Raw genomic sequence first — 14,144 nt, 5'->3', positions numbered from 1 at the left:
TTAGAAGGCCTTTTCTCTCAAACTCCCTTCCTGACTCTTGTGCTCTCCTGATTTCTGCAAGGCCTTCAGTTTCTGGGTGAAATGTCACACTCTCCATCCACACTCTTTTACCTCAAGTGCCACAAGAACTAACAGCACCTTACCTGTTTCCTTAGGACGCTAAACTGGGTTATTAGACCCGAGACACTCCGCTATGATGATCTCTCTCCTATTAGACTGCGTAACTCTTATAGACAGAGAGATAGGTGATGTTAGTCATCTTTTTAACACCAGCACTAAGCCTGCTGAGTGTCTGGGACAGAGAAGACCTTGAAAAGCGTCTGTCAAACCCAAGTGGGAAGATATATGTGAAACTTACTTTCTTGATGGTGGAAGCAAACAGCTCCCAAGACACCTTTCTGCTGGTCCCCCTCCATGGAAATACTGCTTAATTTCTCATCAAATAAACAGAAAATATAAATATAGGGACGACTGTTTATTAAATAGTAAAAATATTAAATATTTCTATTCATTTGATTTCTCATTTGCTAAACTTCTCATTTCCTTCCTTTAACAAAACTTTACCTCTTTACTGCAAGTATGCTTTTATTTTTTTCCTTTTTAACACTTTTGACACTTTGGATTTAATATCTTAATATAACTAGGTAGTTTTCTTTGATCAAAAAAAAAGACCCACAATGCCCTGAGTAACTGTGACATTTTCAGACATGCTGCTGTAAATTGAAAGGTTACAAAGTTGAAGAAGACAGGAACTTGCCCTTGAGAAATTCACAGCTTATTAAAGAAGACAGACTAGTCAAAAATAATTAAAACTTAGTAGGCTAAAACCTAGCATGTAAGTATGAAAGTACAGAAGAATAGAAAGAACGAAATGGTTTGGGAATAATTTACAGTTTAATGAGTAAAAATAATGATAAAATATTTTAATTTTTATATTGATATTTACCTCTACTATTATTTCTGGATGATCAATTTCTTAATTAATATGAGTACTCACTGGGCACCTACAGTGTAACAAGCATTATTCTAAATCCTTTACACATATAAAAGTATTGCATCCTCTCAATAGCCCTCTAGATAAACGATATTATTATCCTTATTTTACAGATGAGGAAACCAAGGCAGAGAGAGATGAAGGAACTTCTCAATGTTAAAAAAAAAAAAGTTAGTTATTGGCAGTTGGAATTCAAGTTTAGCAGGCTGGCTCCGGAATCCGGAATCTCAATCCCTACCTATTATACAGACTATATCCGAGGTCAGAAAGCAAGTTTTCTACCTCTTAAATCTTCTTCTGTTATTTAATCTTTCGAAAAAATTTTGACCAAGCCTTGGAAACTCCAACGCTCTCTAGAATACCACTCTTTGTCATCCTAATGGAAGCAAATTTTTATCTACTCAGTTCCTGCCCCAGGCTTCAAGAATAAAAGGTTACTTGTGCCTCCGTCACATTTTACAGACCCAGGAAAATGGCATAGCCTTTGTGAATGTGGATTTGGTAACTGGGTGAAACACAGAGAGTGTTGTGTACAGAAAATTAACAACTGCGTTCTGTGTTCCCTCGCCTTGCTGTGGTGCCCTAGATCTCGTGACTTTGGTTTGCTTCAGGCATAACTTTTCTAAGACTGCTCACAAAACCCATCCAAGACAACCCAACACACTCCCAAATGCCATTTAAGTAAGGCATATATTTTGACTTTAAATATTTCAGCGTAATTGATGAGAAGGATTATTGTATAAAAGATAACTATTATGGTACTCATGAAAAATGACCTAAGTTTGTTCTTTTCTTCATTTACTTTTTCAGTAAACATTTTCAATAAGCATCTCTCTATAAACACTGTATGAGGCTCAACATGGGGAGTGAAAAAGAGTAAATGAATATGATCTTACAAAAAATATAAAATTGCTCTGGAGCAAAATCTACTATTAGCGAAGTCCAAAGAAAACCAGCAAAGTAAGAGAAATTATTTGAGACATTTGGGACTAGATAATGGCTCATCTTCATGGTATTAAAAATGTTTTTATAAATCAATAAGAAAAAAGTTATGGAATGCAATAAAAAAAAGATCAACGATTCAAACAGGCAATTCATAGAAAACAAAATGCAAACCATCAATATTTGAAAATACAAAATCCTCAGCCTCACTAGTAATATATGAACTCAAAATATATACAAAACTCCCCTATCCTCCATAAAAACAGCAAAAAAAAAAAAAAAAAATCAGTTTTCCACTTCCCAAAGCTGGCAAAAGACAGGAAACAGGCACTCTCATACCTTCCTGGTGGAACTGTAAAACACAGCAACATCTAGGGGAAGTTAGCCTTTTGTCTGTTACTGTGGGAAGTAAATAAAAGTTGGATGGATTTAAAAAAAAATAAGTGCCTTCTCACAAAGCCATCTGTGTATATGGAGCTTGATAAACTTCTGTAAACAGTAATTAAATGAACTCTTAACAATCAGAGTAACTTCTGACTTAGATTTTCAGTGCTTTAACAGGATCCAAAGTTAGGAACTCCAGTCTTGGTGTCTGAAGTTGGGCAGGTCAGAGATCCCATCCTCAGGGATTATCAAGGATGAGGAAGACCCCTTCCCTCACCCCCTGCCCCTGCCCCAGGCATCAGGAGCAGAGGGCAGACCACAGATAGAGCTGACCTACCCAGAGGCTCAGCTCCTGCTCGGGCAGCAGCAGCTGATGCCCAGTGTCTCAGACCAAAGGTGATCTTGGCTCCTATGGTTTGAGGGCACTGGAGGGAGTCATCCGGGTGATAGCTGGTTAAAGTCCGAACTCAGGTAAGGCACCAGCTATTCGTGAGACAAGATGGATTGGGGTGGATATGAAGGATTTGGTCACGGTATGAATGGAAGGTAAGTACTGTGAAGCCCCTGAATGACTCCAAACATTTGACTTGGAAAATTGGATGACAGCAGTGCCGTTTCCCCACCAAAGGAATAGGAAGAGGCATCGTAGGGGATTTGTCTCCTAAAACAGAACTCCTGAGTGTGACTACAAGTTCTGTTGCATACCAGCCATGCCAAGTTACTTAATTTCTCTTTCTCTTGACTTCTTCATCTCTGAAATAGAAATAATAGTATTTACTTTATAGTTGATAGGAGAATTAAATAAGTTAATACCTTAGTGCTTAGAACCAAGTGCTTAGAACAGTGCTAGGCACACAGCAAGTGTTATATGATGGTGAGGTTATTAATAGTATTCATTTACGGATTTGAAACATTATAATAGCAATTCCATGTGCCCAGATATGTCCTCAAGACCACAGAAAATAGACATGGCAATGATAAAACCGCTGATGCGGGGGAGACTCAGCGGGGATTTGCTCCTGCTGAGTCAGGAGTTACTTTGTAACTCTACTCTGTGAAAATAGCTCTCTTCCTCAATGTTCTAGCATAACTCTCACAGGCAGTGAGCATCACTACTCCCTTACATAACTGCTTCAGACAAATAGTACACAGGCGAACATTTTTATTGCATGTCCCAGTCATTGAGCTTTTTACAAGTTGGTTTGTGGCAACTCTTCATCAAGAAGTCTATGGGGTAAGTCTATCAGAGCAATTTCCCAGCAGCATTATGTTTTAATTAAGATGAATACATTGGTTTTTTTTTAGACATAATGCTATTGCACCCTGAAGAGATTATAATATACTGTAAACATAATTTTTACATGCACTGGGAAACCTAAAAATTCACGTGACTCACTTTACTGCAGTATTTGTTTTATTGTAGTAGTCTGAAGCCGACCCCAAAATCTCTCTGAGCTGTGCCTGTATTTAGGATATCTTCAATATTGCATGAACAGCCCCAGTCCTATGTATTTTCTCATGTTTTTTCCATCGTCTTTCTCATTTACAGCCTACAATCCTACTCAAACTTTCTCCTTCACTATCTATTTTGCAGCAAGGTCTTCTTTTGACTTGTAACACTAAGAACGTATATAATTTTAGCCACCCATTCTTACATGGATCTATATTTTTGTTTTATATAGTATATTTTCCTAACTAAGTCATCTTCTAGGGGCAGAGAGGATGACCATCTTATACTACTCTGTGACCCCTGTGGTGGTTTTCTACAGTAAAACGCACAGTAGATGTTGCAAAAATACATCTTCATTTGTTGAAGGATAGCTGTAGCTTCCCTCATATATATATATATGATTTTACATAGAGATTCTATATAGAGATTTTTCAATAGATTTATTTATATATATAATATATATATAATATATATATAATATATATATATATTCTTTTTCAGATTCTTTTCCATTATAGGCTATTATAAGGTGTTAAGCAGAGTTCCCTGTGCTACACAGTAAGACCTTGTTGTTTATCTATTTTATATACAGTAGTATATATATGTTAATCCCAAATTGCCAAGTTATTTCTCCCCCCATCTTTCCCCTTTGGTAACAACAGCTTGTTTTCTATGTCTGTGAGTCCGTTTAATCCTTGAAATCTTTATTCTTTCTCCATATTTGCTACTACATTTTATCACACCAACTTCTTTCATTAAACAAAGGATGACTTGGTAATTGTTATAGAATAATAGTTAAAATGATGGCATCCACAGTTAGCCAAGTAAGACAGGAAACTGTTAAAAAATTCTCGAAGGCATTTCTGCACATCTTCTATCAAGTTTTGTTCTGCATGCTCTCTTCAAGGATGTCAGTAGAGCAAACAGCTTTGGAAGATATAAAGAGTGTCTCCTGCTGGGGTGGAAGACAGATTTGCTTCCTGACCAAGATAATAAAGATAATGTCAGCTTCTGGGGCAAATGTTGGGCAGGTTTGCTAGCAACTCTTAGAAGATTGGGGTTTCCTAGGCTTACAGTTTCTCAAAATGTACAAAAACCCACCATATACAGCATTCACTGGGGCCACCTCATATCACCCAGTGGGACTCGAAGGGCAAAGCAACACGACTAGCAAAGTCATTTGTCTCTGAGCTGGAAGCCTTCTGTCTTTTATGAACCTGTGGCTAGCTACGTGTCAGCTTACAGGAAGAGTATGACCTCAGAGCCTTCACAGTTCTTGATAATAACCTCTTTATGCCTCAGTTTCCCTGCCTGTAAAATGGAGAACGGTTGCCTACCTCACAGAGTGAGTGTGCTAATGAAATGGAATAATAATACACATACAGAGCTTCAAACCAGCCTGAGCTGCTTAGCTGTATTTTCGTGAGTATTTGGTGACGCCTGATGACCAGCTTGCCAAACCAAGTAGCCTGCTCTCAGGCTCAGTTCTCACTGGGGGCTTCGCAGCACAGACACCAGAGGTCGTCCCCTCCATCTCGGAGGTTCCCAATCCCACACTGACTCTGCACCAAACTGATTTTCTTCTTACATTTTTGTCTCCCTCTGGTTCTTTGCTGAAATGTCACACACACACATGCACACATACACACAAGAATTAACATAAGGAGAATGGTTTGCACATGTGTGAAGGCAGTCCTAAATTGCCACAAAATACTAATTAACGTGACAACTACAGAAAACCAGCTTTTCTAAAAAGGAGGAAGGAAGGTCATAATTGGAATGAGGAGTAGGGAGAGTCATGAGATCTTCACCAAAAGGAGATAAGAGTTATAAGAAACCTACATTTACAACAGCCAAGACATAGAAACAACCTAAATATCCATCAACAGATGACTGGATAAAGAAGATGTGGTATATTTATACAACAGAATACTATTCAGTCATAAAAAAATAAAAACTAATGCCATTTGTAGTAACATGGATGGACCTGGAGATCATCATTCTAAATGAAGTAAGCCAGAAAGAGAAAGAAAAATACCATATGATATCATTCATATGTAGAATTTCTGTTAGAAGGCACAAATAAACTTATTTACAAAACAGAAACACAGACATAGAAAACAAACTTATGGTTACCAAGTGAGGAAGTGGGTGGGAAGGGATAAATTGGGAGTTCGAGATGTGCAGACACTAACTACTATATATAAAATAGATAAACAACAAGTTTATACTGTGTAGCATAGGGAACTATATTCAATATCTTGTAACAAACTATAATGAAAAAGAACATGAAAACGATTCTATGTATGTATATGTAGGACTGAAACATGATGCTGTACACCAGAAACTGACACAACATTGTAAACTGACTATACTTCAATTTTAAAAAATGTGAAAGGAAAAAAAAGAAACCTACAAAACATTGAATCACTCAATTATGTAGATGGCCAATATTTATAATTCTCTAATGTCTAGTTGTAATAAAATATTTGCAAAAAATTACTGGAAAGAAAACAGAGGAAACGGTGGCTGTAAGCTAGGTGGCCAAGTGACCATTGAAACAGTGTGGAATATCAGAAATAAGACAAACTTTGACTGTCAGCGGACCCCAGGAATCCCAGCCCCGGCTTTCAGTAGTTGTAAGAACCTGGGTGAGTTACTTAACCTCACCAAACTTCAGTTTACTTACTTGCCTCCCAAGTCAGGTAAGAACACTCACCTTGGAGAACCGTCGATGGGCTATCTCAATAAATTGTATCTATAATGGGTACGGCTATTGCAGGAGTGAAGTGCTGAGGAAGTACTTATTCAGCATGTAATGAAAGGGCTAACGGACATTTCTGAATATTTCCCGAAAGGATATAACATCTTGTGATGGGGTACTATGCTTGCGAAATACAGCATTCCAGAACCTAAACCCTGGCTTCATAAAAACTCAAGGTGCAGAAAACTCCTTCATGGCAGAAGTACATAACTCAGTGTCAGGCTCAGATAGACACTTACTTGATTGAATAAATTTACCTGTAGCAGAAAATCAAAGAGGGCCATCTTGGACCACTCGTGGTGATGCACATCTGTACAGCCCCACTCGGGTCTGGGCGCCCGGCCGTTCTGCCAGCACTTCTGCTTCAGCGACTGCTGGTAAGTTCCCCAGGTGAGCTTCACAGAAGAGTGGGTCTCGTTGCTTGTCGGACACAAAGATGGGTCCCAGAGAATCACCGGCCGTGGGCGGCCATCTACAGAATCCAAAAAACAAACACACGTTGAGCTTGCCACTGGCTCAGTGTGCACTCCTGACCACCGTGCCCTCCTTTACAGCGTCACACTGTCACCTGCCACATGCCACACTGTGATCAGATGACATGAATGGTCCTTTTATACCTCAGCGATGCTTCCTGGTACAAGTTTTATAACAGAACGTTAGCGCACGGTCCTTTGTCTTCTGAACATTTAATATTTTTATACCTCGATACTTCCTGATAGAAGTCTTGTAACACAAAACATTACTGTTCGACAAGGAGAGAAAAGTTTGGTTTTTTGGTTTTGTTTTTTTAAACAAGATGCCTTACAGATGTGGCAGGAAAAGACCACTAACCACCAATAACAACGTCCTCTGGTTAATGCGGTTTTCTTCCACATCTAAAAGCAGCCGCCCTGAAAAAGGAAAGAATCCAGACATTTATAATTGTCTATTCAGTGTCTGAGTGGAGCTGCTCTCTATTTGTAAAAACAACTGTCTGACTTTCTAAGGCCACAGCATGATGTCAGGAAGAGAAGGGATTTTTAGAAGTCGCAAATTTAACAGTGAAATTGTATGGTTCACGCCAGCAACTATAAACTCCAAAGAAAGAAAAAAGAAGCAGGAGGATTTTTTCTTCTTTTCTGATAGAAACAGTGGCGCTCCGGGTGATGGATTATTTATTCACTTACAGGTGAGGTCACAGCCTCACAAAGTTTAAGCAAATGTCATTTCTTCAACTGCCTGTGCATGGGTGACTTTTCCAAAAACTGATCACTCAAATGTTGTTGCCTCATTCTGGACGGTTTAGAAATTTCATTGGTAAACTGAACATGAAATGACGCTTTAAACTTAAAACCAAAAGATCACGCTCAAGCCCCCACATCTACCAAATAAAGTCACTGAGAGGTGAGGTAAGGTAAACCAGCTTCGCTTGTAACTGAAAAATCAGAATGGTGCCTTGGAAAAAAACAACAACTAAGAGATAAAGATCTGAAAGAAAAACAAAACAAAACCCATTTAACTCATTCTTAGCAGGCCTGGACTACAGAAGACTGAAATTATGGCTGGAATGTCAAGACATCACAGGGATTTTTAAAGCTCTTCTAAGTAACCTGAGAGGTTCTCATTCTATAACTGTTTGTTTTTTTGTTAAAGACGTTTATTTTACCCCCTTGCTGGTTTGCCTTCTCACTGAGTTCTTATCTCTGGTCTTTAATACAAGAAACGGTCACCCTCTCTCACCATCCTTGAATGTAGTGTTACAGCAACCTCAATAATTTCAATAGCATTCACTTAATCATTCTAATCACCTACTTTACTGTTTTGTTCAAAATAAAAATCTTCCTCCTTTTAGCCTTCCAATTTAGGCCAGGGCACACAGAATGTCCTTTAGATTGTGGAAAACAGGCTATAGGCCTTGGTGTACAATTAAGAGAAAAATAGAGAAGAAACATAAACCATAACTAAAGAACTTAATTGTTATCTTAATCCTTTTTGTTTGGTTTTATTTTACTAAATGATTTGGGGCTGCTGGGACCTAATTATCTTAGATATTAGATAAACACAATTTTAAAAGTATATGCTCCAAACGGTATGCCAATTTAAAAAATAGTAATAATAAATTCGAGGTAAAAGCAGTCCATTGTGCAATGGGAGACATGTATAAACCAGCGTAACCAAATGTGCATGGAAGACACAACACGGCTTTCAAAGACATGGGCACTTCAGACTTATCCAGATCGACCAAAAGGCTTTTATCAGTCAGTGTTTTTGGAACAAAGTCGTCTGCAGATAGCGCTTTGCATTCTTAGGGTCAGGAAGCATTCAGAGGGAGTTGAAATCTGACACTGAACTTCAACAACACAAGTCAATACACGAGACAGGCCAGCATTCTCCTCAGCAATTCATACAAGGCCCTCAGAGAAATGAGGAAATGATGCACAAAAACAACTGAAACAGGTAACAACTTCTGGGCTGTTTCTCTTCCCTTTAGAAATGTTTGTTTCATATTTTAAAAGCAATTAAAAGTAAATCTACTCATTTTAGAAAATGTGGGAAATTCTTAAAATGTGTAGCTGAAAGATGACATGATACTACATATAGGAAATGCTAACGCTCCCATCCAAAATAAAAAAAAAAAAAACTATTAGAACTAAAATATGAATTCAGTAAAGTTGCAGGATATAAGAGTAATATATAGATATCTGTTGCTTTCTTATATACTAAAAATGAACTTTCAGAAAGAGAAATTAAAGAAACAAACTCATTTGCAATCATATCAAAAAGAATAAAACACCTAGGAATAAACTTAACCAAGGAGGAGAATGACCTACATGCTGAAAACTATAAAACACTGATGAAGGAATTGGAAGATTATACAAGGGGATGGAAAGATACCCCATGCTCTTGGACTGGAAGAATATTGTTAAAATGGCCACACTACCCAAGGCAATCTGCAGATTTAATGCAATCCTTATCAAATTACCCAGGATATTTTTCACAGAAGTAGAACAAATAATCCTAAAATTTATATGGAACCACAAAAGGCCCTGAATTGCCAAAACAACCTTGAGAAAAAGGAACCCAGCTGGAGGTATCTTGCTCCCTGACTTCAGACTATACCACAAAGCTGTGGTAGTCAAAATATTGTTGTACTGGCACAAAAACAGACACAGAGATCAATGGAACAGAAAGCAGCCCTGAAATAAACCCACACACCTACAGCAAATTAATCCATGACAAAGGAGGCAAGAATACACAAAGGAGAAAAGACAGGCTCTTCAACATGTGGTGTTGAGAAAACTATACAGCTACATGGAAAAGAATGAGATTAGAACACTTCCTGATACCATATACAAAAGTAAACTCAAAATGAATTAAAGACCTAAATGTATAACCTGAAACCATCAAAATCCTAGAAAAGAACATAGGTAGAACACTCTTTGACATAAATCATAGCCCTATGATTTGAACTTGTTTCCTAAGGCAAGAAAAGAAGGAAGGAAGGAAGAAAGGAAGGAAGGAAGGAAGGAAGGAAGGAAGGAAGGAAGGAAGGAAGGAAGGAAGGAAGGAAGGAAGGAAGGAAGGAAGAAGGAAGGAAAAGAAAAGAAGAAAGAAAGAAAGAAAGAAAGAAAGAAAGAAAGAAAGAAAGAAAGAAAGAAAGAAAGAAAGAAAGAAAGAAAGAAAGAAAGAAAGAAAGAAAGAAAAGAAAGAAAAGAAACAAAGGAAGGAAGGAAGGAAGAAAGAAAGAGGGGAGGGAGGAAGGAAGGAAGAAAATAAACAAAAGGGACCTAATGAAACTTAAAACCTTTTGCACAGAAAAGGAAACCATTGACCAAACAAAAAGACAACCTACTGAACAGCTTATACAACTCAACATCAAAAAAGCAAAGAACCCTTAAAAATGCAAAGAAGAACTGAATAGACATTTTTCCAAATGACTTACAGATGGCCAGCCGGTGCATGAAAAGATGCTCAACCTTGCTAATCATCAGAGAAATGCAAAGCAAACCACAATGAGGTATCACCTCACACCTGTCAGAATGGCTATCATCAAAAAGACTGAAAATAACAAATGTTGATGAGGTTGTGGAGAAAATGAGACCCTCACACACTGTTGGTAAGATTGGAAATTGGTGCAGCCACTATGGGAAGCAATATGGAGGTTCCTCAAAAAACTAAAAATAGAGCTACCATATGATCCAGCAAGTCTACTCCTGGGTATGTATCTGAAGAAAACAAAAACACTAATTTGAAAAGATACATGCATTCCTATGTTCACAGCAGCATTATTACAATAGCCAAGATAAAGAAGCAACTTAAGTGCCAATCAATAGATGAATGGATAAAGAAGATATGGTGTATATATACACAGTGGAATATTATTCATCCATAAAAAAAGAATGAAAAACTGCCCTTTGCCAGAACATGGAGAAACCTACAGAATACTATGCTTAGTAAAATAAGTCAGACAAAGACAAACACTCTGTTATCAATTACATGTAGAATCTAAAAAATAAAACAAACCAATGTATACAATAAAACAGAAACAGATCCATGGACATAGAGAACAAAGTTGTGGTTACCAGTGGGAAGAGAAAGGGGGAGGGGTGAGATAGGGGCAGGGGACTGACAGTCACAAACTACTATGTATAAAATAAACAACAAAGATATAGTATACAGCACAGGAAAATATAGTCATAGTTTGTAATAACTTTGTTATGGAGTATTTAATAGTATATTATTAAATGGAGTATAAAACTATAGCAATATGGAACCACTATGTTGTAACCTGGAGCTAATATAATATTATACTCAACTATATCCCAATACAAAAAAGAAAAAAAAATTAAAAATTCATAGCCAAGAAAACAACAATATCGACAATCTCCTATCCTAGTAATTGGTTCTATTATTTATATATTTACATCTGGCATTTTCCTATCCCTCTCTTTCCGACCTGGAAAAGTAAACTGTCTTAAGAAATTTACATACATACATACATACATGCCAGATTTTCAGCTGTTTTTCTGTTTTGTTTTGTTTTAGTTTCATAAACCTTACACTTCCACCAGGGGAAAGGCAAAAATTATGCAATGAAAATAAACTATTTGGAATCATTTTATATATATATATATATATATATATATATATATATATATAAAATTTGTCATAATTGTTTCACTTAATGTTACATCATAAACATTTCTCTCACAATTAAATATTTTTAAACAGTATCACTTTAATGCGGGAGGGATGAATTTGGAATTTGGGATACAAACTATCATATACAAAATAGATGAAAAACAAGGGTCTACTGTACAGCACAGGGAACTGTATTCAGTATCTTGTAATAAACTATAATGGAAAAGAATCTGAAAAACAATATATATTTACATATATATTTATAAGTGTATCTCTTTACTGTAGACCTGAAGCACTGAAAATCAACCATACTTCAATAAAAAATAAATAATAAATAATAATAGTATGACTTTAACTGTGATATAATAGTCTAGCCTAGTGGTCAGCAAACCTTGTCAAGGGAAGACAATGAGTGTTTTCGGTTTGAGGGCCATACCATCTCAACTAGCAAGTACTCAACTCCATCGTGATACAAAAGCAGTCAAACAATATATAGACAAATGGCAGTGACTACATTCCAATAAAACTTTGTTATAGACAGTGAAATATACATATTATGGAATTTTTAAGCGTTACTGGAATATTCTTAACCTTTTGATTTTTTTTTTCAATCATCTAAAACTATAGAAACCATTGGTAGCTCACAGACCACACAAAACTGGGCTGCAGGAGGTGAGGGGCATTTTTCACCCACGGACCATAGAGAATCAACCCCTGAGCTACCGATGAGTAAATTGTATTTCATTTACCATTTCTCTCCTTTAAATCCAAAAACATTTTGAATGATACATTTTCCATTAAATTATTTTAATAATTGTTCTTCAACTGACAAAGGGAGTTTTCAGCTGATAGGAGTAATTGTTTTTCAGCTAATATCGTCTGTTTTCCCTCACATCCCTCTCCCCTCAGCAAAATATGCTGACTGTCCCAGAAAGACCTTCTGTCCTGCCCTGCCTGGCGTCCGTCACTGCAGGAAGGCGGGATTCGGGGAAGCAGGGGCGTGGCAGTCCTCAGGCTGAGCCAGGTCTTCTTCAAGCATCCTTGCAAATTTCCCTTTTAGTGCTAACATCAGAGCTATGACCACTACTGTGAGGGGAATTTCACTTTTTATAAAATATGGCTGTTAACAGAAGTAAATGAACTCTGATCCATCTGAAAGGATGGCAGAAAAACAACCTCGGAAAGCAGGAAACTGGTTAAAGCAATTCACCTGAAGGGTTTCAGAGACGAGGAGCATTCATCTCTCTGCATCCAGGTGTGTCAAAATGATGCAGGACTGTCCTCTCTAAAGACCTCGTGATGGTGAAGAAATACAATTCTAACTGTCAGAGTGGGGAGAGAAGGTGGGGTTTTAAAGATATGTGGGTGTTCACGTGTATTAAAGCTTATGCAGCTGTCTTTGAAAAGATGAGACTTGTCAGTAAAACTTATCTTTTCCCAAAATCGGAATATTTCCTCTGAATTTTGATGTTCTCCCAAGTCATTTTTTATTCAAAAGCACAAAGAGGACATTCTCTTGAGAAGATGAATGTGAAAATTCACTGAGAATGAGTGCTACACACAGCCGCCTCTGCACGGATTTATTAAGTGCCCCACGCTTTGAACACGGGGTGACAGGTTTTGTGGAACCACAGGTGAATGCTAAGCATGCTGGGTGGAGCTGTGAATGTCTGTCTGCATTTATCACTGAGCAAAAATAAGTCAAAACATCCTGAGCTCTGAAGTCAAAGGTCTGTTCTATCACATGGGCCAAGTTCCAAGACTTCTCGTGAACAAGACAAAAAGGAAAGTGACAATTCAGCTCAGAGCCCTTCATTAAAAATAACTCTAAAACCCATTCGAGAAAACAGAGACCCGTCACAACTTGAGGCTCATCTTTGCTATGGGAAGGAAACTCTGTCATGTTCCAACCGTCCGACGCACTGAAGGAAGATCTTAACATTGCAAATCTCTAATCTGCTGAAATCACGTGCTGATGTGGGTGTGTCTCCAGTGACCGTGTGGCAGGCGTCTGGCTGTGAATGATCCCCTAAGTACTATCTGCTCTGTTTTTCGACAGTGCTTATCATAGTAGGGTTTTGGCCATTAAAAGCACTAGACCAAAGCGAAAAAAACAGGTAAGATCTCTTGGCTTAGAGTTGGTGATGGTGAACCAGTTAGTCAATGTGAGGGAGGGCAAAACAGGGTGCAGGATGCCGTGACAGCCTTGAGGGGGGAGGAAATGTGACGGATGAGATGAGATGTTACTTCTGCTCAGGGTTTTCGTCACGGTTAATCCACTTCTTCCAGCAACATGTGTTTACCATCGTCCCTCAATATCTGGACCCACTTGGTTGCTGGGTTTCAGACAGAAAGAATTCAGAGTGAGGCATGCCAGACATGGCGGTCCTACGAGATCCCAGTCCCAGGCAAGACCCGGGCTGCAGCTCGGAGTCTCGTAGAAACAGACAAGCCTGCGTGTGATGGCGATCGAGCTAAAGGTTTGCCAG

General features: G+C 37.9%; 1 protein-coding gene across 3 annotated transcripts in view; it reads right to left on the bottom strand.

Moving 5' to 3' along the window:
- GASK1B (golgi associated kinase 1B) overlaps positions 1-14,144 on the bottom strand; it is a 49,409-nt gene that overhangs the window by 22,600 nt on the left and 12,665 nt on the right. For all 3 annotated transcript variants that reach the window (XM_032466065.1, XM_032466077.1, XM_032466072.1), the window contains exon 3: positions 6,792-7,006. In XM_032466065.1, coding sequence (XP_032321956.1) covers positions 6,792-7,006 — 215 coding nt within the window. The remainder of the gene's footprint in view (positions 1-6,791; positions 7,007-14,144) is intronic.

The sequence above is a fragment of the Camelus ferus genome, chromosome 2 (assembly GCF_009834535.1).
Source record: "Camelus ferus isolate YT-003-E chromosome 2, BCGSAC_Cfer_1.0, whole genome shotgun sequence".
In the NCBI taxonomy this organism is placed as follows: Eukaryota; Metazoa; Chordata; class Mammalia; order Artiodactyla; family Camelidae; genus Camelus; species Camelus ferus.
This window is presented reverse-complemented; position numbering and strand designations above follow the sequence as displayed.